The 25,878-nt window shown below is 37.2% G+C and overlaps 1 protein-coding gene across 1 annotated transcript; it reads right to left on the bottom strand.

The window, feature by feature from the left end:
• Positions 1-56: 56 nt before the first annotated feature.
• Positions 57-25,670, bottom strand: LOC110113051 (uncharacterized protein YGL082W). The gene is made up of 12 exons (XM_020845471.2): positions 25,375-25,670; positions 25,047-25,165; positions 24,848-24,954; positions 24,671-24,758; positions 22,648-23,677; positions 22,490-22,544; positions 22,317-22,398; positions 22,109-22,189; positions 21,812-21,916; positions 21,684-21,733; positions 2,613-2,769; positions 57-265 (listed from the first exon to the last, which is right to left on the bottom strand). The coding sequence occupies exons 1-12, from the start codon at positions 25,508-25,510 to the stop codon at positions 197-199; spliced, it is 2,079 nt and encodes a 692-aa protein (XP_020701130.1). The 5' UTR covers positions 25,511-25,670; the 3' UTR covers positions 57-196.
• Positions 25,671-25,878: the final 208 nt, after the last annotated feature.

Below are 25,878 nucleotides of genomic sequence, written 5' to 3'. Positions count from 1 at the left end.
ATTTATAACCAAAAAAAAAAAGAGGCTCTTACTTGAAGGTGACCTTTGTGCACATGTAAATCAAAAGATGAATGGATACATAGCCAACTTATATTGCAAACATTGTTTGTAATATTCTTCTTTACATCAAAACTTGCATCATGTAATACAAGATGAACAATAAGCACAATTACAGTAAGAGTTAAAAATATATTTTTTACATTATGGTACATTTCTCCTTAAGTTTTGATTCACTTTTCTGCGTCAAATTGGTGTTCCTTGATACCTGCAATTGTTATGTAACATTAGAAGTCAATGACAGGAAAGCTCCAGAACATCATCTTATAAAAAGCCAAGATGCTCAAGTGACAAGTAATGAGAACACTTTCTTCGTTTGAATCAAACCATCCAGACTTTTACGGTAGCTCATTTACATAAAAATATGGGAGCCCATCAAAGTTTTAATAACATTCATGATGTAAACCGACAAAGAAAAATTAAAAATATTCTTTGCTGCATTCAATGCCAATTTCGCTACTCCAGATCAATCAATTGTATCCTTCTAGAATTCGGGTAACATATTAGTTCTACTTCTATTAGGGGTGTCAATAGTTGACCCGACCCAAACCTAATTTTAAAATTTTAGGTTCGGGTTAGGGATTTCAAACCGTTTGTAAAACCGGATCGAGTTCGGGTTGACCCGGAAACCCGAAATCAATCCTGTTTCACTCATTTTTAATTAATTTAAGATAATTTTAAAATATTTTAATGAAATAAGTAAATAATATTTCTAAAAAATAATAAATATTATTGTTCAAATTAAATTAAACTTGATTTATAGTAAATTGTTTGAAGTAAATCATTCCTTAATTTGATTTAGATTTAAATAAATGGAATTAATTAAAAAAATTAGTAAAATGTACTCGAAGTGGATTTGGTTCGAGTTGACCTGGACCCGAAGGGGGTCGGGTTCAGGTTCGGAAAACCGATCCTTTTGCAAAAACGGGTTGGGTTCGATTCAAGTTGAACAATGTCGGTTCAATTTCGGGTTAGACCCGAACCCAACCCGTGACCCAATTTTGACAGCCCTACTACTCATCAATTTGTCGTTACTTCAGCTGGCAAAAGGAATCTTCAAGTAATATTTCATATCAAGAAACATAAGCAGAGATCACAGACTTCAAGACAATTCCATGGAGATTGTTCATAACATGTTAAATCAAGAGCTGAAAACATGCAAAATAGTTCCTAATGTTTGATATGCAAAACATGATAAGAATCAAAGGCATTACATATAGCACAGCTCATTACAGCTTCATTGCAGGTCCTAATGCAATCATTTGTCTTATATATATATATATATATATATATATATATATATTTAACATAACACTCAAAATTATCTTATTGACATATATAACATTTAAATCTTATTATTAACTAAAATTACTATTTTGTTAACCTTGTCTCATGGGCAGGAAAGAAGAGGTTATGAAGACGATCTCACGTTAACGATAGGACTGACGGAGCGCACAATTCGAAGAACAAAATGAGAAATTAGGGATGAGATCTCGCTAGGGAATGACATTGATAGGACTAATAGTGTGTGTAATCTCGAACAAAACCCTCAACAACAAAGTAGTGGAAAGAGTTATGATGAGATTAAATTTTCTATCATGAATCATCAACGAATGGCTTAAATGATTCTCTTACATCTTTTTCTTTTTTTTTTCTTATTCAATCAATCATCTGCATATCTTTCAAACTTTCATATTAATCGAGTTCTTTGTAATGATTGTTGGTCATGAAATTGTCTCCATTATTATTAGTGGATAGTAAATGATATCCTAACATAACCGGCTTAGTCAATCAGTCCTTCAATCTAACTCCCTCATTCAAATATCTTAAGAATCTCTCTTTCTCCTATTGCTTTTCTTCGTATGAAGATGGTGAAGATCATTTTTTGAGTTATTTGGTATACAAAAAAAAAATACTTATATTGATTAATAAAATTTCATATGAATATGTAAATTGCTCTTTCCAAGATTTTAATCTTCAATCAAATGTCAAACTTGAAAAAATTTTGGGAAGGCAAGTACGACAGTTGTTTTTCTGACAAGTTCTTCCCCTTATGTTTCTTTTCTTCTTTTCTTTATTTGTTCATTTTCATCACTTTACCTATATCATAATATACTCCCACCCATCAGGACTTTCAAGTAGAGAAAAAAATAATAAAAAACATGGTCATAAACATCAGGCTCATGCAGATCTTCTGACCCAAGAAAAGGGGAAGAGAAGTGTACAAAAAACTAGTTAGCCTTTCAACTTGCACATTCCATTCCGTTCCCAATTTCCAGAAAATGAATCTAACTGCTAAGTATCATAAACATGTCTTCTATTCAGTTTCTTGCTAGCATGCTATGTAAAATGATGATTAAACATGTTTCATGACAGACACGTAACCATACACTGAAATAAGCGAGAAGATATAAAAAAGCAAATTTTATAACCTTTCTACCTATGCCTCAAGCTTTGACAATAAATTAAAACAAACCAAAGAAGCATATTATTATCTTGAAAATGGTTCGAAAAGCATAACAGATAATAAATCGGTAGAGTTATAAAGTGCGCACCTGAGGACCCGTGACAAGCTTTGAACGACCACTTATGGATGACTGTTGGGTACTTTGTGATTGCTGTTGTGGTTGCTGTTGTGGTTGTTGTTGCGGTTGTTGGGGCTGTTGGTCAAACTCTTGTTGCTGAAGTGCTATTGCTAGTTGAAGATCAGAACTGCCAGGACATAATTATATATTGGCCATTATGATTCTTACAACACAATCTGAGCTTGTTTTCCATTAAAATGATAACAGAAATGAAAGGAAAAAAAGAAAGTAGCAAAAATTGTTCGCAATATAGGATGACAGTATAGATTAAAGGAATACTCGTGGTTTTAAAAATCAAACCAGACCAGCTCGTCTGAATAGTTCAACCGTGAATTAGTCGTCAGGTCAATTCAATCCAATCCAATCCAAAAACCGCTTGTGCAGGACAAAACAGGTCAAAAGTGGTGGTTGAACCGGTTCAATTTTTTATAAATCAGACAATTCAAATATGGATCAATTTTTTGGCCTACTGCTTTTGATCAAATGGCTCTAATAGAAGGTTGATAGGTTTTAGGAAGTTCGCCCCCTCTTCAATTTATATTTTTTTAAATTTCAAGTTGGATATATAGTTGTTATTTGAAGTTGAATATCTTACAAATGATTAATATTATGTCTCAAAATTTGATTTATAATCAAATTAAAAATATTCAATGGTGAAGTGTCATAATTTAGAATATTACATATTTGATTAGTAAAACTATTTTGATTGTATTATTGTTATATTATTTAAATCATATTAAAATAATTTTAATATTAATTATATCATATGATTAAATCTCAATTCAATCTTGAACATCTCATTCTTCAGTTTCTATGTCTAGTTTAATTTTCAAAACCTTGAGAATACAAAAAACCATTCTTCAATCAAATTCATAATATATTTGACCATAATTGACTATAACCATTTCCTCAAAACATGTCATTGATGTAATGATTGATGATTTTTTTTCTTTGCTTTATAAGTTAATGTAATAAAAAAAATTTATCGTCTTTCTACATTATTTTCTGTGGGCTCCGAAAATTCGGCCCCGGCCTCCCCGCCGCGCGATTTCTTTTATTTAGCGAGGGAGTTTTAACGAACTAAGTTCCGGGGTAAATTTTGGAAGGCAGATGGGTTTGTAGATAAGACACTACCCAGAGATTTCGCCCTCATTTTGCGAGGACTTTATGATCTGAGTTCTGGTTTCCTATAGGCGCAAGCCCCTATAGTTAATTACCCCTCCCGATCACGAGAGAGAACTTTTGATTAAGGCTAGTCGTCAATCAGATACGTATAGAGATACATGTATATCTGGACAATAGTAGCGGCAATGGGTTTGAGGTTTTGGAATTTGGAAAAAAGTTTGGATTTGGGGAATTGAAAGATTCTGATATTTAAATAGAAATTTCACCATTCTTGACTTTAAAGCGGATGGTGGGAAAATGGATGAGGCCGCATCAAGATCCCATGATTCGTCATCCTCGGTGCCATCGTGGTCCCTGGTCTACTTAGTCAGAGGAGATAGTCGACCAACGCCTGACAGAAGAATCCTTGTTGGCAGCCATGGGTTGCTTCGTCACAGGGAGGACCTTGTAGAACTGGGTGGATATTTGTCTAAGGGGACAAACTTTGAATCCACCTTAGCTGTACAGAGGGCTTTTGCCACTATCGATCATTATCATATTGATTCATATCTCAAGGATTTGAGTTCAATAGCGAGCGATTGGCTCTGGCCATACCGGTATTGCTTGGTGGCCATTTGCGGCAAAACTACTCGGTTTCAGAGGCCTCGGGTCGTCTATACACCGTTATCATCCGCGGTGCCATTTCGGCGGCAGACCGCCAGTTAGAGGGACAGTACCACGTTCCTTATGGCAGGAGATTGGGTGAGAATGGATCCTGAGTTGATATTTTCGACTGGCATTTTGCTCTTGTGAGTTGAAGTAAATTTTGCATTGTCCACCTCGCAAACCGTGTCTGCGGAGGGTGAATGAATTCTGCTTTAAGTGTTTGATGATTTGATTCTCAATTTTAAAATATCTTTGATACATTTGGGTTTGTAGAGTTGATCTATGAATAGACACTTGAGTAGAATTTGATAATATTTTGGGAACCCTCCGTTGAGATCTCCGTTCAACACGGCCATCACGGGTGTTTGGGGTCACTTCCTTTTATGATTGAAACAATGTCAACTCTGTCGGGCTGTCGACAGAGATCGGGTTTCATAGGCTTTGTGCCTTTTTTCATGAATTTTCTTGATTTCAGCCTGAAGCCGAATATGAATGCATAAATAAATATCCGGTCAACTCCGTAACCGCAATATTTATTCGATATCTTGAACCCTGTTCTACTCCTATTTCTCTATTATTAGAGGATCGGGTTTCGTAGGCTTCATGCCTTTGTATGAATTTTATTGATTTTAGGTCTTGAAGGCCTAAAAAAAATGTATTTAAACAATACACCGGTCGCTACAACCGTGGATTTTTGTTACGTAGTTTGAATCTGTCGACTTCTATTGATCCGTATAGAAGGATCAGATTCGAACTTGAATTCACTTGTCAACCCGCGGTAGCATCCATAGCGTCACGTGGTATCAATAACACGCTCGTCAGGGCCCATGCGGGTGTGAGATTGTATTCACCCCTTATAGTACCTATGTGTATACAAACCACGGTGCACGTGTAGGAGTATTTTGAAATATTTGTGTTGTGCACATTTGTTATTTGAATGCACAACATTTCCTGAAAAGCTTATACACGTCTTCTGTCTGCTTTCATAAGTGTTGCAGATCCGGTGGCGTGCGTCTTGATGTTGACTCCCCCTTTCATTCACCGGGAAAGGATTTTCTGATTCGGGAGTCAAAGGCTTGCTAATTTGGGGAGAACTCCCTTCAGGATCTTTGGTGTAGTAGACCGTCATTTTCAATATTGTAGACATCGAACTATTTTCTTCTCGAGTATATAATAAGAAGAGACTTTAGACACCAGAAATTTGGTTCTAATTTGCTTCAACATTTTCCCCCTTCTGCCAGGGGGTGTCCTTTTCGTACATAGAAGTCGCCTTGATCTCAACGCACTTGTAGATCTTGATCACCACTGTCGTAAATGATATCCGTACTGTGTCCATCATGATTCATTGTACTTTCAATACAGTTGTTATCCACACAAGTATCCATTTGCAGGGACTGCTGCATCTATTACGACCTCCTAAAAATGTTTAAAAGACTCATTGCTTCTGCGATCATATCCACCCTTTCACCAACCGGGTGTTGATTGTACTTGTTTGACCTCGTAAGGATCGTCGTAGGAGAATATCTACTTGTGCCAAGTGGCTCGATGTGCTTACGATATGCCCATTGTTGTTATCCACAAGTGGTTGTTATATATTTGCGGGGACCCGTTGCAGCACTACGAGCTCCTGGAACTGTTCGTAGAGAAACTTGTTGCCTACATCATGCCCACCTGTCACCAATCTCAGGTGGGATTGCTGATGTTGCAATTGTTTGTAGGAAGGTCCTTGGTTGCCATCTCCAGTATTGTCATCTCAAATCAACAGCATTTTAGGGAATGTCGTAGGAGTTTGTGATTCATCTTTCGTGTGCATCGAGATTTCATCTCCTACTTGCAACTTGTTAGCTTGGACGACTGTGCGCTTAGATCTTGATTTGTTCATTCATCCGAAGCCCATTCTATGTATTCCATTCAACCCAAGTTCAAGGTTCAACTCATGCTTAAGTCTTGTGTGTTTCTTGAAAGTTCAAGTTCTTATTGCTCATGTCAAATTTGGATCCAACTTGAGTTCAATTTGAGTTCCCTACTCTCCACATCTTGTGTCCAGTTTAGTTCAAGTAGTGATTTTGAGTGATCTTACTCAATTCATGTTGGAGTTCATTTGGAGTTTGAGGTTCTATATTCGGGTCCTCATATATTGCACAGTTTGAGTTCCAAGAACAAGTTCAAGTGCTTGTTCAAAGTTTTCTGGGTCTTTTGAGTTCAATTGTATGTTCGTATTGACTTGATTTTGTTTTAATTTGGCCTTTAGAAATCCAATTTTGTTCCGGTCCTTTGCTTGTGTACAAAAGTCCACAAATCTGAGTCCACAGTTGTTCATTTGAGCCCCAGTTATATGCTTTTAGTTCAAGTACGAGTCCTCTGTATTGTTGCTCAAGTAGGTCTTTATATTGTTCAGTCTTTTTGTACATTTCAGTGAAAATTTCGACAGGCACCCCAGCATATCCCCCGTTTGGGGAAAATAGGGGAGTGGGCCTTCTCCACCACGCTACTAGAGCGTGTATGGTAGTGTCCGTAGACACGCGGCCGTACAAATGTTCATCCCACCATGCACAAAGCGTGTATTGGCCTTCAGCATATTCCGTACCAGAACAGCATGACTCTCCCCACCACGCTACTAGAGCGGTTATAGGGCTCTCTCCTCCTCGTCGGTATGCATTGCACCGGGTCCCTCACGTGCTACAAGAGCGCGATAGGCGGTTCTCCGGTCCGCTGCAAACGTCGAGAATGGATTTCGGAACATCAACCTTTCGTAGCAGTGCTCGGCTGGTGTCAGTGTCGAGGTCGATGCGAGGACCGTCCCACCAAGCTACAAGAGCGTGTATAGGGCTTACCCGCCCTTCGTATGCTTCGCACCGGGCTCCCTCCTACCGTGCTTACAAGAGCGCGTATATGATTTCCTGCGGTCCGCTGCAAACACGAGAACGGGGTTTAAGTTAGAAATGAAACCTTGAAGCCGACGCGGAGTCGTGACGATTGAGGCTCGTGTACGAGCAAAGGGGCAGGCAAGGGATTTCTTTTTTTTTAACAATTAATATAATTAATAAAAGCTAATAATAATTAATTATAATTAAATTTAATTAATTATAATTAATTATGATAAATATCGATTAATTATAATTAAAAATAATTAATTCATAATTAATTTAATTAATTATAATCAATTATAATTAATAATAATTAATTAAATTAAAATAACTAATTATAATTAAAATTAATTAATTATAACTAATTATTTTCATTGATTAATTATCATTTAAAAATAATAAATTATAATTAAATTAAATAATTATAATGAATTATAATTAACATAATTAATTATAATTAAACTCAATTAATTATAATTAATTATACTTAAAATTAAAACACCCACCCTCTCTCTTTCTCTCTGGTTCGGCCAGGATCAGGCCAAAGAAGCGCAAGAAGGGGAGAAAGTTACCCTCACAAAGAGCTCCCGTCGCTTGCTCCGATCAGACGGGAAGGGAAAATCGTCGAAGCAACGAAGTCGAACAGTAATGGGGGCGCCGAAGTAGCGAGTTCCTGTTGCTCCGTCCGATCAAAATGTAGTAACTTCTGATCCGTTAGGAATGTCGCCAAAGGAGCCAAGTCGGAAAACCAGGAAGGAGCCGAAGAAGCACTCGGGAGAGAGAAAGGGTCTTCAAAGCCGACGATCTCTCGTTGTTGCTTCCGATTTTGATGTCGTAACTTCCGATCCCAACAGGAATGGAATGTCGTAGGAGGGGCGAAGTCGAACAACAGCGAGCTAGCTCCTGTTGCGTCCGATCAAAATGTTGCAGCCTCCAATCCGACAACAGGGGGAAGTCGTCAAAGCAGCGACGTCAAGCAGCTGAGAGGAGCCGGAGAAGCGTGCGTAAGGGAGAAAGTTACTGCCGCAGTGAGCTCCCGTCGTTTCTTCCGCCAAAATGTCGTGACTTCCGATCAAACAGGAAGTCGTCGAAGGAGAAGGAGCAGAGACGTCGTAACGAGAGAGCAGAGCGAGAGATGGAGAGCGAGAATGAGAGAGAAAGAGCGGGAGAGGGAAGGAAGAGCCGAATAAGGCCGAAGGATTGTCTCGTTTTGGCATTAAGAAGATCGTGGGAGATACGACCCCGGCGTGCCAGCGACGTGGGAGGATCGTGCGAAGAGGTACGATTTTTTTTTTATATTTCCTCTGTTTTGTTTTGATTAACAGAGGTCAACATTTTCTTATATTCTCTTCAAATTGTTTTGAATTCAAATTTTTTAGTAATGATTTGACTAGCTTATTATTAAGTAAAGAAGGATTTTCTTTAATATGTTCTTCCTCCTATAACAATCCCTCTCTCCCTTACCAATTATTTGCCTTTCTATTTTTGGCTATTGTTTTCTCTCTCGTGTGCTACCCTTCACATCCATTCTATGTTCTCTCTCTATAGAAATAAAAAGGGCCAATTTCTTGTCACCAAATTTGGTTGAGGGATTTCTTAGATCAGACCCTATTGGACTGGTCTAGCCGGCCCATAGCCAAGGGCCGGTTCACTTATGCAAGAGGCGGACCAAGCTGGTCTGCCCTCTTGTGGTTGCCACCTTAGATGGGATGGGACCCACTCATGAATTCAAATTCAAATAGCTTTGGAGGCAAAGGAGGAGGCAGCTACGGCTAAGGGGTAATTTGGGTAGATGTTTAATTGTATTTTTTTAATGTTTAATTGTAGATGTTTAATTATATGCTTTAAGTAGGAAGGAGGGATTAGGGTTAGGGTTATGCAAATTATTTGGGTTGTTCTTGTTCTTGGAGTTCGGTGTCTTGAGCTCTAGCGACGTCTAGGGATTGGGAGAGATAGATCCTCCTCTCAAATTGAGGTCCAATTGTATCTTGCTATCTTTCTTCAGTTAGTTTGATTCTTGCAAAAAAATTGTTGTTTTTCTTTGGTTTTTCATTGAATTTGTGGAGTTCCCTTGTTGTTTTTGCTTTTATTGTTAGGGTTTACTTGAAATCTTCAAATACTTCAAAAAATTGGTATCATAGCTGATTTTGGGACCATTTGTGGGCTATTTTCTAGAAAATTAGCGGCTATTTTTTGGCCGAAGGGATTTTTGCTGCTTTTTGGGTCAATATCCAGATTTTTTGAACCTACAAAAATCTGGGTATTGATGGAGGCCAAGAAGGTAGATGCGTTGGAGGAATGTCTTAAAGGGGAGATGAGTCAAATGAAAGCAACGGTGGAAGATCGAATTTCATCAGTGGAAGACAGATTTCGATCTTCATGAGATGGTGAAGAAGATATTAAAAAAACAAATTTAGAGACAAGGATGGGTATGGATAACTACCAATTATGAATTTCATAGGAGGGACAATGATGTGGAAATCATGGAGGAGAAATGTGGAAGGTATGGAGAGAGGTATGGTTATGGGGGTCAGGTATCAAGGGGTGCTGGCTAGGAGAGAAAAGGAGATTATGGTAAGAAGGTGCTGATTTTGGAGAAAGGAGGGGAGAAAGTGAAGAGGGCTTGGGTATGAGTGTGGAAGGGAAGATCGGAAGACTTCGGGTGAGCCAAACACTTGGGAAAGGGGAAATTACGGAGGAATATGGGAAAATGTAGGAGATTCAAAGGTGCGGAAGCTGAAGAGGACCATTTTTAAGGGGAGGACACACATAGATGGATTTACAAGGTGGAGAGATATTTCACCATCAATGGGCTAATGAAGGAGAAAAAATTGATGTCAATAGGCTTATGTTTGGAGGGGAAGGCATTATCGATACTAGTGGAGGGACCATAAGAGACCCATACGGAGTTGGAGGGAATTCAAGGAAAGCTCATTGGAACGTTTTCGAACCAGCATAGGAGGGGGCTTCTATGAGCAATTCTTTGCACTTGTGCAAGACGGATCAGTGGCAGACTACCGCAAGAGATTTGAGCACTTGGCCAGTCGAGTGGAGCGATTATCGGAGACTGCTTTAGGAGGTAACTTCATGTAGAGATGCAGGTACTCAAATCCGAGATTAGAGCTGTAGTGAGGGTCATGAGGCCACATGACTTGGGAGAGGCAATGAAGCTGGCATAATTGGTGGAAGATCAGAATTACCAAGAGAAGAGAGCCAGGGGTAGCAGTTCAGGTGACTCTTACAGGATGACTACTACTCTTCTAGCACCCAAGCATCCTGCAACAGGCCATCTTCGAGAGACTCAAAAGGAAAATCCAGTAGGAGGAAGTGGAGACAACTTCAAAAGGCTGATGAAGAGAGATGCAGGAGAAGATGGCGAAGGGGCTATGCTTCAGATGTGATGAGTATACTCTAGGACATAGGTGTAGGGACTGAACTCTTCAGGTTCTCACAGTCTGTGATGACGAGGAAGCTAAGGAGATAGGTGAGAGTGAGGTAGAGGGAGAGATGGAGGACAAGCTGTATCTGGACATGGCGAAAGTCTCCCTGAATTCAGTGGTAGGATTCACTCCAAATCATACAATGAATGTGAATGAGAAAATAGCAGACAAGGAGATTGTTGTGTTGAAAGACAGTGGGGCTACCCACAATTTAATCTCCAACTAGGTTGTGAACCAATTGGGGGTGAAATTGGTGGATACAGGATGTTATGGAGTGATGATGGGTACAGGGAAGGTGGAGACGAGAAAGGGGATCTGTAGAGGTGTAATGTTGACCATACAGGGGGTTCAGGTGAGAGAATTTTCTCTAATTGGAGTTAGGGAGCACTGATGCCATCTTGGGAATGAAGTGGTTGCAGACCTTGTGAGACACCAAGGTCAACTGGAGGGCATTGACGATGGAGCTGGTGGTGGAGAGGAGAATAGTGATAAGGGGAGATGGAGGGCTCTCCAAAGCCATGATATCACTTAAAATCATGGTGAGGAGTATGCAATAAGTGGGGGAAGGTTATCTGATGGAACTACATAGGTTGGAGGGGATCAGATTGGAAGAGGGAGGGGAGGTTCCTCTTTCAATACAACCATTGATTCAATAATTAAGTGAGGTTTTTCAGCCACCACCAAAGGAGCAAGAGGATGCTATCATCTTGAAAAAAGATATCACCCATCAACATCAGGCCATACAACTATCCTCAATTTCAGAAGGATGAGATTGAGAAGTTGATTAGAGAGATGTTGGAAGCAGGAATTATGAGGCCCAGTATTAGCCCTTTTTAGCCCAAGGTTAAAAAAAAATGGGAGTTGGAGATTTTATATAGACTACAGGGCAATGAATAAGGAAAATGTGCCAGATAAGTTTTTCATCCCAATGATATATGAGCTGTTAGATGAATTGAGTGGGGCAGTTATCTTCACCAAGATAGATGTGAAGTCGGGATACCATCAGAATAGGATGAAAGATATGTCAAATACTACTTTCAAAACTCATGAAGGGCATTATGAGTTTCTAGTGATGCCATTTGACCTCACTAACGCCCCAGCCACTTTTCAGTCCCTCATGAACAAAGTCTTTAGACCCAATCTCAGGCGATTTTTGTTGGTGTTCTTTGACAATATCCTAATTTACAACAGATCAGAGGAGGATCACTGGAGCACTTGAGGAGGGTGTTAGAGGTGTTATAGGCGCACCAACGGAGGGCCAACCTAAAGAAGTGTTGTTTTGTCAAGGCTAGTGTGAAGTACTTGGGGCATATTGTGTATAAGGAGGGGGTGGCAACAGATCAAGCTAAAATTGAAGCTATGTTAAGATGGTCAGTGCCTAAGAACCTTAGAGAGCTGAGGGGATTCTTAGGACTGACAGGATAGTACAGGAGGTTTGTGGTGCAGCAGCATCGCATGGCCACTGACAGAACAATTGAAGAAGGATGATTTCTTATGGGAGAGGCAGCCACAGCAGCTTTTTAGAGCTTAAAGAAGGCCATGACTACTGTACAGATCATGGCCCTACCAGACTTCACTCAGGTCTTCATATTGGAGATAGATGCCTCAGGGTATGAATTGAGAGCAACACTCATGTAGAGTCGTCAACTCATCGCCTATTTCAACCAGGAATTGACAGCCAGGGCTAAACTGAAATCATTCTATAAAAGGAAACTGAAGGCAATTGTGTTAGCCATCCAAAAGTGGTGACCCTACTTGTTAGGCCAATATTTTATCGTTAGGATAGATCAATGGAGCTTGAAGTACTTGTTGGAACAGAGGATGGCGACTGAGGAGCACCAGAGATGGCTGTCAAAGTTGTTGGGGTATTACTTTGAAAGCCAATATAGGCCAAAAATGGAGAACAAGGTGAAAGATGCATTGTCTAGATATATGGGGGAATTACAAGCGATAACAGTGTCGATCTCATTGATGCTAGATTGAGAGGCCATTAAGGAGGAGAGTGCGCGGCATGAGGAGTTGGGGAAGATTAGTGCTCATTTGTTGAAGAAGGGGAGTAGCCAATCAGGGTATTCATTGGAGTGTGAGATGCTTCTGTACCAGGGAAGATTTGTGATGTCAAGGACATCAATACATATTTCACGCCTGCTCCAGGAGTTCTATGGGAGCACTGTTGGGGGTTATTCAGAGGTGAGATCTGTCAGAATAACAAGTATATGGCCATGTCTCCAGGAGGATTACTACAGCCTTTAGCTCTACTAGGTCAGGTATGGGAGGAGGTATCCATGAATTTCATAGATAGCTTACCCCGATCAGAAGGGTTCACAGTGATTCTGGTGGTAGTAGACAAATTGAGCAAGTATGTCCATTTCATTCCCCTATGACATCCATACATATGGCATCATCTTTCATCAGGGAGGTAGTCAGACTACACGGAGTATCGGAGTCTATAGTATATGACAGGGATAAGGTGTTCCTCAGTCATTTCTAGAGGGAGTTATTCAGATTACAGGAGACAATACTGAAGAGGAGAACCGCCTACCACCCGCAGATAATGGTCAGACATAGGTGGTCAATAGGAGCTTGGAAACATAGCTACAATGCTTTGTGTCGGAGGCACACAAGTTGTGGGCCAACTGGTTGGCATGGGCAGAGTATTTATACAACACTTCTTATCATTCTGCTTCTCAGATGACCCCATTCAAAGAATTGTATGGAAAAGATCCTCTTCACCTGATATAGCACCCAGTTTTTTCAGTAAAGGAGTATTTAGAGGAGAGAGACCGGGTGTTAGAAGAATTTAAAAGGCATCTATTAAGGGCCCAACAAATTATGAAGAAACAGGCATATGGGCATAGGAAGGACATCCAATTTGAGGTAGGGAAAATGGTGTTCTTAAAGCTCTGACCTTACAGGTAGATGATTGTGGCCAACAGGAGAAATGAGAAGCATGCACCAAGGTATTTTGAGTCATTTGAGGTATTAGAGAGGATTTGAGTGGTGGCATACCAGCTAAAAATTTTATCGACATCAACTATGCATCATGTTTTCCATGTATCACAACTAAGGAGGGCAATTATGGATCATGTAGCGAGTTCTGAGCTACCAATGATGTTGATAGAGAACTTTGAGGTGGTATTGGATTCCTTAGAGTTGATGGTGGTTCGTCAAATAGGTGAAGGAAATAAGGAAGTCCTTATAAAATGGAAGAGCCTACCAGACTATGATGCCACGTAGGAGCCTTATAGAGGGTGAAACATCAGTTCCACTCCTTTCACCTTGAGGACAAAGTGATTCTTTGGGAGGGGGTATTGTTAGACTGGTCCCTGCTATACCGATCCAGCCAGCCCATAGCCAAGGGCCGACTCACGTATACAAGAGGTGGACCAAAATGGTTCGCCTTCTTATGGTTGCCACCTTAGATGGGATGGGACCCACTCATGAATTCAAATTAAAATAGCTTTGGAGGCAACAGAGGGGGCGGCTAAGGCTAAGGGGTAATTCGGGCTAGATGTTTAATTGTACACTTGAAGTATGGAGGGATTAGGGTTAGGGTTATACAAATTATTTGGGTTATTTTTGTTCTTGGAGTTTGTGTATTGGGCTCTAGCGGCATCTCGAGATTGGGAGAGATAGGTCCTCCTCTCGAATTGAGGATCAATTATACCTTGCTATTTTTCTTCTGTTAGTTTGATTCTTGCAATAAAACTATGTTTTTCTTCAATTTTCCATTAAATTTGTGCAGTTTTCTCGCTATTTTTGATTTTATTATTAGGGTTTACTTGAAATCTTCAAGTACTTTCTAATAAGATTATTTATAAGAGAATAAAATCACTTTCCTCTTATCAAAGCAAGTCTAATCACCTGGAATAAGAAATAAATATAAAACAACAAGAATCCAAGCAATAGTCCGCCAAGAAATATAAAAGGAAAATTCATAAAATCCTTCAATCTGACTCCCTTATTCAAATATTTTAAGAATCAATTTTTCACCTTTATAATTATTTCCCTCTCAATTTCTAACTCTCTCTCTCAAAACCAAAAAGGAGAATTTTTTTCTCACCAAATAGGGTTGACAATTTATTTATAAAGGAGTGAACACACCTAAAACAAGAAATTAGTCAATCTACAATAATAAGAATTCAAAAAATAGCCCGCCAAGAAACCTAAAAGGAAATCTCATAAACTATTCAATGTGTGTGCTCCCTTTCATATATTAAGACTCTCTTTCACGTGCACGATTGTTAACTCTCACTCTCATTTACAATCTTTCTTCTCTACACTCTGTTCTATCACCCAAAAAACTCTTTACCCCCTTCCCTCTCATGTCTTTTCCCAAAAATTTGATTTATTTTTGAAAAAGAAATATTCGAAGAAGCATCATTTAAAATTCATTGCATCATCCAAGAAGATTTGCCAAAAAAATGGTGCTTGAATGGCCACTTCCCAAGGTATAAACTTTGACCTTATTTAGATAGATTTACTATTATATTGCAAGCCTATTAGCAAGTCCCTAATCTTATACCCACGTAAGCACTAAATGTGTTACCTATGTGACCATTTTTGAAAAACGAATATGTTAGATTACCGTTTTTCCATTATATCTTACTCTATTTGCTTCCAAGTGTTGTATGATTGATATATATTGCTCTCCACAAACTTTTTTATTACCCAAGTTAAATAGTTCTATCACTATATTTTGCAAATAAAAAACAGCTTGATAACAAATAGAAATTAGTAATGCAATTACACCAAAGATTTTGGTGCATTCATTATATATATATATATATATATATACAAAAAAACTTTCATAAGCTTTAATCTATTCATGGTCCATCTGATAATAAATTTCACCAAATTTAAACATTGAGAAAACACACTTGAAACCCAAAAAGATTTGGGTAAGGAATCTCATGCATTCATCGAAGCCTACTGAATCAATCTAGAAATTCTAAATCAGAAAGAGACTTTTTTTTTTAAAGCAACTATTAGAACTCAATTTATAAATGATATAGGTTATGAAATCTTAGAAAAGTTAGTTGTAGCTCACATTTACGCATTTGGGTCAAAGATGCAACTCCTTGATAAAATGTGGCTAGAGTTAATATTGTGACTAATCCAGGAAATAGAATTTATCAACAATATCACCCTAATAGAAACCACAAGATCTTGCGCAACACTCCTTATAACAGGTCATTTTGATAAGGAATATCACATAGATATAAAACCCATGCACATCACAATACACTTTATAAAGAGAAATTAAATGAAGGCATTAATGATCACTGTCCAACTTAAAGATAATATGATAGGAATTAATCTGTGCAACCCAAAATATGGTCTACATTATGACTATAATTAGCTGTAAAAAATGGTCAAAGTAGAAGCTCCAACATTCAAAGGAAAGCACGATCCAAATGTTTTCTTGGATTGACTATCCACATTAAGGACTTCTTCGTCCAACGTAACATGGATGATTGCCATCAATTAAAATTTAATAAAAACTGGTATGTAATAGTTGTAGCTTGATTTAGATTGTCTAGAATCTAGATGAACCATCCAAACCACTAGGGTTAGCATAAAACATAACAAAATATTTGTCAACATACCATAAGGGATTACCTATCAAGCGACACATAAACCAAAGAACATAGTAATCAATCTACGACCAAATCTTTATGGTGTCCAATACTTGTAATGTTTCTGAAGAGTCTTAGAAAATCATTCATTGATGGAACTAGACCTCTATAACAAAAATAAGTTATATGCTGCTTCACACTTAAAGAAGGCTCATCAGAAAGCCTTAGAGATTAAGCAATTTAAATGTCACCAATAATTAGGAAGCTATTAATTTAACAAATAATTTGAAAGATGGACTCTCTAAGACAGATAATAATTTTTCTACTAGTCCGTTTGTTAAGTCCACAAAATAACACCACCTAGAATTGTAACAAAATCATCTAAAAGATCCCTTCCTACAAACACTGCGAATAATAATATTGCTTGCCTATATGTCATTAAAAGGGTAACTATCACATTAATTTGACTCAAGTAGTATTTTGATTGAACAAGATTCTCATGTTATACTCATCTTAAGGGATAAATGAACAGAAAACATTGAAGAGAATGATTATGAAAGAGGAACAAGGAGAACTTATTGACAAAAGTGTTGGTGTCATGAGATGCATTTTATTAATCATTACAAAACGAGTGGACTAGAAGAGATCAAATATCTTACATAGATATGTTATTTTCAAAGCAAACCATGTAAACTTTTAGTTGATGGAGGTTTTCAAAATCCATAAAGAAATATTATAAGTCTAGCCTTTTCGATAGATACAATCACCACAAAGTTTTTTTATTTAGAGTGATGATACTCCAGAATTTAGAATGCCCAATAAGCAAAATAGAGAATATAAGGTAAATGGCCCAAAAGACTTTAGGTGAGGTGCTAGATAAAACTTAGAACCCAGGTTATACAAGGAATCGACTTTTAGAAATTTAGAGTGAGAATTGACAATCAGAGAAGCCTTATCGATCCATTAATCATTTTAATGATTTCTATAGATCCACTCTAATTTCAATATACAATAGTGAGAAAATTCATTATTTGACTCAAAACAAAGAGAAACTAATAATTACCAATCTCAAATACTTCTCTAAAAGCTGCAGCTGATGAAAAAAATAGTAAGATAACTGTACTATGCTAAGTCAAAGCCTAAAATATAGAAACGGGGAGGAAAAGTAAGTTTACATAGCAAATGGGTATGGATGAAAAGGAGAGACTTAAATGAGTTGAAGGAAATATTTTTAACTTCCATGATTCCAAAACAACAAATACAAAGGTTTACATAGTAAAAATTGCAAACAAACTAAAAAACCAACATAAGCAAAGTATCCTATCTAATATGAAAAATAAATTATTTCATAAGATAAGATCTTATTTAAATGAGTTGAAGGAAATATTTTTAACTTCCATGATTCCAAAACAACAAATACAAAGGTTTACGTAGTAAAAATTGCAAACAAACTAAAAAACCAACATAAGCAAAGTATCCTATCTAATATAAAAAATAAATTATTTCATAAGATAAGATCTAATTTAAATGCTTATCATGAACTATTTAAATGTTTAAAAGAAATACCTAAAAAATATTTTGAAGACTTATCTTCTTTTGATATGAGTAGGTGTGTGTGTAGGGGGGAGGGGGGGGGTGGTGGGGGGGGGGGGGGGGGGAGGGATGACGGCTCCACTAGTGGATCCCCATTTCCATTCAGAAAATAGCTATAGAATATTCCTGAGAATTTTTTCTTTTGATATGAGTAGATAGGGGAGAGAGAGAGAGAGATTTCATGGAGTGAAATCTAAAGATTAACTTGATTTTTCTTTATTTCCACCTTTAGTTGATCCCGCTACCTCTAGAAGAGTTGGGTTTTTTTCCACTTTTTATGTGGAGATTAGAATATCCACTTGAATTCAACCTTGAACACTCCTATGTTAGGCTGCCTCCTTTACCATTGTATTTCAAAATAATAATTTTGCTTTTAGGTCTTCCATCCTTGCTAATTTGCATTCCATGCACAGGAATATCCTCCAAATTTGGAATTGATCATGGAACCTTCTAAAAATACTAGAAACTTACTTTGTTGAGTACATTTATGAGTGCCTCCTAGTTCAATAAATTTACGAAATATTCAATCATCACGACCCTCTTGGAGGGCTCCCCTGCAATCCAATTTGCTCTGGTAAATATCCAGACTCATATTGGGTGTGCCACCTAAGTTGACTTGGCTTTGTAATAAAATTTCTTCAGTTTAGCATGCCTAGGGTGGTGAGATAATGATTTTTTTTCTTGTTGGTGAAGATGAAAAAAGCTGTTGAAAAATATAAATTTATATTCATGCTTGGATTCTTCATGCTTTGGAAAAATGACAACCATATGATTTTTACAAATGTGCGTTGTCAACATGTCTTTAATTTTCTTTTCTTTATTTTTCCCTTTATTTATTAATTGAATTAAAGAATATTAAAGGCATCTTGGTTTAGGGCTTACATCAAGCTTAAGCCTCCTTACTCCCTTAAAACCCCATTAAATAGGATAAAAAAATCATAAGTGACATATCTTTTGGCAAAATTGTGGAGCTTAGGGATTAAGTGCATTGAAAAAAAGGCCCATTTGAACTCGGCTTATATCATTCACTCTACCTTTTATTTTTTGTGTCTTACTTCTCACGAACTCCCTAGCCCTCTAGCCCTTGTTTCTTCCTAGTGTGTTTCTCTGCTATTGCTGATTATCATTGACCCTCCTCCATTGTTATCACATTGTGTGGAACCTTCTAACCTTTTTGGCCTAAGGTTTCAATTTTGAGTCGTCTATTCGTCTTTACTCCCAAGTTCCAATCTACTTGTGCCTCTTGCCATGGTATGTTGTCCATGGGCTCACAATCTTCAATAATTCTATATTTTGGAACATTTTTGCATCACCCCTTTTGTGGGGCTTTTTATTTTCAATAATATTTCTTCTCGGATAAAAATCACATAAATTGTAGTGTAACATATAATAATATTTATTGTTTATTTCAATCGTATCATTAATCTATGCAGCAAGATTGTTGCAAATCATAGTCATGATCTACCTGCATAATCTATCAACTTCAATGGTTATAGAGGCTTATTTTCATGCATTTGGCAATTGTGAAACACTAATCCACTAATTAATTTCCTCCATTCTCATACCCAACAATTAGGGGATGAAAAACGTATTGTACTAGGCTAACAATTAATTGACGTCTCACAAAATGTCTCTCCAATCTTCCTTTGTTCACACCTCGAGCATTTTACAATGTTGAAACATGACCTTGTTTTATATAATGCTCAAAGATAAATTGCTATGTTTTCTGACAAACAAGTTTGTTGGAGCATGAACTCATATATTAGAATATCTGTAAGATATTTGGTATACAAACTATCTTAAATGATGTGTTTGGCCTACTTATTAAACTCAATGTTTAAAATTGCGTATTCGGGTATTGAGGCGTTTTTCACTCGTGAGGCGAGGCGTAAGCCTTAAAATCAAAAGATTGCATAAACATAAAATAATAAATTTTTTATGTACTAATGAGTGAATAATATAAAACATAAAACAACATAAGATATGAAGTGAGATCAAAATATTCCAATAATAAGACAACATGAAATATAGTTCAACTCAAAATTCTATCTTTCCCAAATCCCAGTATTCTTTTCTTTAACATATAATTCAAATTTCCAAAAATAAATAGCAATGACATATCACATAAGAACTCATAAGTCATTAGCACTGTCACACTAAGGGGTTCTTCATTTGGATCATCATTATGATGAACTTCTCTCTCCCCTTCCTCCTCTCCTATAGAGTCCAATGTCGGACATTTACTTCAAGATTTATGTAAGTTTTAATATATATATAGCGTGAGGCGTAAGCCTCATGCCAGTGAGGCGAGGCGGGCCTCAAGACCGGCCTCAACCAAGTTGAGGCGCAAGCTTCATAAAAAAACTCGAGGCGTAAGCATCGAGGCGTTTTTTACTGGAATTGCGCAAAGGCGAGCCTCATATTGCGCAATTTTAAACCATGATTAAACTTAGTTGTAATTGGTATATTTATGCAGAGATGGTGCAATTTTGTCAAAGAAAATTTAATCATCATTATCTCATAATCAGAATTAAGTGGGTAAATAACAAGGGCTCAATCCAGAATCCAACCAACCATATTCTGAAGCTTATCTCAGCTTAAGTTCCTATTTTCTCACCAATAATACTGCTTAACCCCGCTTAAGGCTTAAGAATGCCATCAGCTAGCTTAGCTAACATTGGCTTAGCATAACTTCAGTCACAACGATTTAAGCCCTTATTTTATGTTCTTTAGATAATTTTAATGTAACTTCATTAAATTGTTTCGAATTTTATATTGCTTAGTGCTTAATCTTCAGTAGAGTAATTTATAAAACTGTTCCCAAGATCATTTTCTCCATAAAAGGAATACAGTGATCTATTATTTGGGTAATCAGATATTATTTGAATGTATCCAGCATACAATCAATTTGAATGTTTATTGAGATAAGTGATCTATACTTGTACACCACAAAAGAGTTAGTTAATGAAGATGAAGTTTTAGTAAATTAGGTTTCCAAACAGTTCTACAGTAGGCAATATGCCAGACCAGGAAAATATTCACGATTAAAAAACTTTAAAAAAACCAGTACAGAATTGCATAAGACTGATGTACCTACAAACAGAGATGTCCTATATTATAGTAGAACACTTAAAACCATACCACAGGGCTACTCTAAACATGAATGATATGCAATAGAAAAAACCAAAAGGGAAACTTGAACTCACATAAAAATTAATTTGATGTGAAGGAGTGGTAATGGAGGACAAATGGAGAAGCAGGAAGGAACAGACAATAGTAAAAAACAAAGACATCAAAATATTACTCTGTTACAAGCTTGCATAAAAATGGAAGGAGGGAAAAAAGAGATGGCTACGGTGAACAGTCAGCATGCCTCAATTCACAAATCCAAAGAGAAGCTAGATGTGGCAGACATGGAGTCAAAATAACCATGTGCAAATAATCGCCTTCAAAAAGAAATGATAAATGGTAATTTATATTGATCATAACCATAGTGCATTCCAGCATAGGACAAGTTGTCAGAACAACTTAAAACAAGCCAGTAATGATTAGATCATGAAATTAAAATGAAAATTTTATGAACTGTTGTTAGAGTTGATCATTATTACAATTTTTTCAAGAAGGATGAAAAGAATTCAAGGCTCAGGTAGATGATATGCTCAGAAGTTTTAGTGAAACAGAATTTGAAAATTTTAGTGTACTTCAAACGGCAATACACCACTATTTCAAAAAAATCAATATAGATAACAAATTTACAAAAATGTCAAGTCCAAGTTAACTCTGAAAGCATACTTGAATGATGTATTTGATGGCACCGATCCTTCAAGTGTAGCTAGATAATCCTGTGGCAAACAATCATGTTAATTAAAGTAATCTGATAATAGACTAGATGAAGTGGAAAGTATCAAAAGGACACATACAGCGGTGCTATTGATGGCATTCTGCTCATTCCATGAGTCATTGACTTGATTATCAGCATTAAATTGTGTAAAGTTTCCTGTCATAAAAACTGTGTCTCCATTGACCTTCATTTCAGTCAAACGAAACAAACATCAATAACAAAGCTAAACAGTCAATTAGATTGAACTGAAATGTTCCAAATAAAAGTCAATGAAAGACTTGTTGGTAGGTGGAAATCTTAATTTAGAAAAGAGAGGATTGATGTGGAAAATGGTAGTGCATATGGAAGGAAGGAATTCGTAGTAAATATAATTCACCTCATTCAACTTCTCCCACACTAGGTCAGGTTGGTTCATGTAACCTTGATCTGTGACTAACAAATAAAGTTCTCCATTGAACTGCAAAATAGGAAATTGTAATGGTTCCACAATCAGATTGAAAGTCTGATCTGATTCTTCTACTCTGTTACTTACTAGAGAGTAAAATGAATTAAAATCACCGCATTAAAAGAGCAGCTCACCATACCTTAAACATAGTGCTAAAATGGTTGTTACGGAAAAAGACACAGAGTTCTCTTTCCTTCAAACCTTCTTGTAAGCAAAAAAGGCTGCCAAAAAATAATAATATAAGGAATAATTCTCCCAGCATTTATATCCAATAGAAAATTTTCATTGGTATAAAAGGCAATAAAACTATACCCATAGATTGTCAATTGGCTTGCTGTACTTTCGAGAAAGCTCTTAATCAATTGATCTAATGTAAAATAACATAATGATTTGATTAAAGAATATTAAAGAAGGAAACGAACAACATGGTAAACAAACAACTAAGTGACATTAAAAAAGTTAAATCTTACATTGCCGCTCAGTAACTTGATCATTCGAATCTATAGAACCAGCATCTTCTCCAGCTACAATAGCCTGTTCAGCAAGAACCATCTCACCTTCATAGATTGGCTCTTGATCCTCATAAGCCGATAATCTAGAATCAAGAATGTGGTCTTCTCCTTCATATATAGGTTCACTAATTGCTAGACTAGAAGTAATCTCAGCAACATCCAAAAGTTCTTGTCTTTCAAGTTGGGGCTGAAATTTTGAATGCTGAGCAGCTGAATCAATGAGATCTGCTGGAACACAATGATTTGCATCATCATCAGTTGTATTTTGAAGCTGAGATGTCAATGAATCCTCAGTCGATGTCATCAAAGAAGACACACTACCCCCAGATTCATCAGAACCATTAGCTTCTGTCGACAGAACTAATGGATCTTGGTTTATATTGTTTGTTAGATCACTGGCAATGGAAGAATAAGTAGAAACTACATGATTTCTCTGCTCTGAGCTACTTCCACAATTTCCATTGAGAGGTAAAGCATCATCATCTACTGAAACTAGTGTGTGTAATACATCATCCTTGCAATCACTAGATGCATCACATTCCTGGGGAATAGTTTTATCTGACAGATCGAAATTTTCAGAATCATCCACATTATCTTGTACACTTGACTTAGTAGAAATCTCAAATGCAAAAGGTTTAGTTCCGTCTTTACTGTGAGGAACAGCTGAAATAGAATCACTAGCAGGACTTGGCACTTCAGCTCTTGACAGATTCAAGATCCTCATCAGCTCCTCTTCCTCTTCTCTATCACCTTTACCTTTTCTTTGATCAACTGGCAATGATTCTTGGCAATAATCAAAAGATATGCCTCTTGAAAGTGAGGGTGATGGCACTCCTAATGCTGCAGTTGTTGCAGCGACAAAATCGACAGAATCATTATCACATGGTTTCTTATTTTCTAAATCTGACTTTCCTGCTTCAAATGCAACCAGCTCTCCAGCAAGCGCATTGTAAGATTTAGAACCAATTGCAGCAGCAGTATCAGAATCCTAGAAATTTAATACCCAAATTTAGTTTCAAGAAGTAACTATGGGCTCAAATTCAAAAAATAAAACCTTCAGAAGTAACATAATACAACTTGTCCTTGTCCAGTGAGGCAAAGTATGACAAACCGTCATAACTAAATGTTAGAACACACTAAAGATGATGCATAAATTATAAATGTTATTTTTCGTCAATTCAACTCAAAACTATTAAACTAAATGTTAGAACACACTAAAGATGATGCATAAATTATAAATGTTATTTTTCGTCAATTCACATGATTTCTTATTTCCTAATTATTATAATATACTCTCATAATCACAAAGAATGTACTAATTAATTCAAATTAAATAAAATTTTAAGCCTCATTCAAACAAGATTTCTATTGTTAGCCCAAATGCATGTTTCTGTAAGTAATTGGCATGCTAGGCACTAAATTGATGCATAGTGCTACTCTTAGCCCAAGTACAATGCCACGTGCCTAAGATGTGAATGTTTTGAACAACATTGCTTATCACTCTTGAGCTAACATAAATTTAAGTGCAATTTTCAATTAAAAATTGGCCCTCAAAACCACAAGATGTACAAGCACGTTGTTCAATTAAATATATTTTCTAACAACAGTTTACGTACCATCTAATAGAATGACTCTCTGACGGTAGAGGCATAGGTTCTGAACAATATGAAACCTGGGAAAACATTTACCTTGCTTAATTCAGTTGCTATAGCAACATGAGGACACTGAGAAGTCACCAAATAGGTTTCTAAGACAAAGCACTAAACTCAAACTTAAATTTTGTATTAAAAATAAAATAACAGTTTTAGAAGAGACATGAAAAGCACGTGCACAAACATTTAACAGAACAGACATTGTTACATCAGATATTAGAAACTAATTGCAAAAATCATAGAGCTGATGTAAAAGGAATTCACAATATGTTGGCATAACAGAAGACTCAAAATTATAAGCCGACGTACATTCAGATAAAGAGCAATACCTGTGGATCAACTATCCAACCATGATAAATTCCAATATCTAGGAGATCAAATATGGCACATTCACGCGTAAACTCAAAATCGTTAACCCTAAAAACATTGAGCAAGCAGTAAAAATTTAATGGCAGTTCTTACGAACACTAGTTAAATAAAACTGAAATGATAAACTGAATTAATACTTTCTGAATTGCAGGTTCACGTCAATCCCAGTAGCGAGCCTAGGGAGAAGATCAATAGCATCCGCAATGTTCTGTTGCTGGTTGATCAGATATCCATCGTCCTTGTCCTGTTCCCAGTAGACAAAACAACGTCACAACAAATCCCTAAAAAAAAAAAAAAAAAACTATCCTCCTCCAATCAATCTATATAAGATCAAACCTGCACGCTGCAGTTTGAATCGATGAGTTTCTCCGCCACAAGAGAAAGCAGCTTCTGCAGCGGCACTTCCGGTGCATCCAGGTTCAGATGAATGCTATTCCGAAGCAGCAGAACATTGCCTGTTCAACCAAACATCGCGACAAGAGCAGCACCAAGACAACAAAGAAATCCAAATCAAATAAATGTTCATAAAAACTGCTTTCCAACAACAAACCCCCAATGGCAGAGAAATTAATCTCCCCAACAGACAGCAAGAGTAAAAGCGGATAAGACGGGGATTGACAGCTACATTTCAGCGACTTGAAGGAAGAAAGGGATGAAAACTCACAGATGGCAAGGAGCGGGCATGGGCCGTTGTCGTTCTGAAGGACGATTGGGGTGGGGCGGCCAAGAAATTGGACGACCTTCGTTTTGTATGCCACGTCGTCATCCTCCGGCTCCAACTTCCGGTCCTCAGTCGTCATGATTGATCCGATGATCGCTGGAGAAATCCCAAGGGGTAGATCGGTGCGCGAAATATTCTAGTCGGCCGACCGCGAGTGATATTTAAGCCAATAAAAAAACGCACAATGCTCTTCCGCGGTCTCTCTCTCTTTCTCTCTCTGTCTCGCTCGCTCGTTGTACTCCGTTTTCTTTTTGTTTTTTCTTAAAAAATTGCATTTCCAATCCCCGCTTACCCGCTAAGACCACGCGTCATGACCGCCGTTGGATCCATAGAACGAGAACATTGGAGCACATCAAGCCGGTTCACGCAATGTCAACCAGGTCAGTCCCGACATGTGAGCCATTATATTGAAAATTAAATTATTCATTCATACCTATACTCCATAAT

This window comes from Dendrobium catenatum, unplaced genomic scaffold (assembly GCF_001605985.2).
Source record: "Dendrobium catenatum unplaced genomic scaffold, ASM160598v2 original_scaffold_34171, whole genome shotgun sequence".
Lineage (NCBI taxonomy): Eukaryota > Viridiplantae > Streptophyta > Magnoliopsida > Asparagales > Orchidaceae > Dendrobium > Dendrobium catenatum.
Note: the sequence above shows the minus strand (reverse complement) of the source record. Positions and strands in the feature narration are given on the sequence as shown.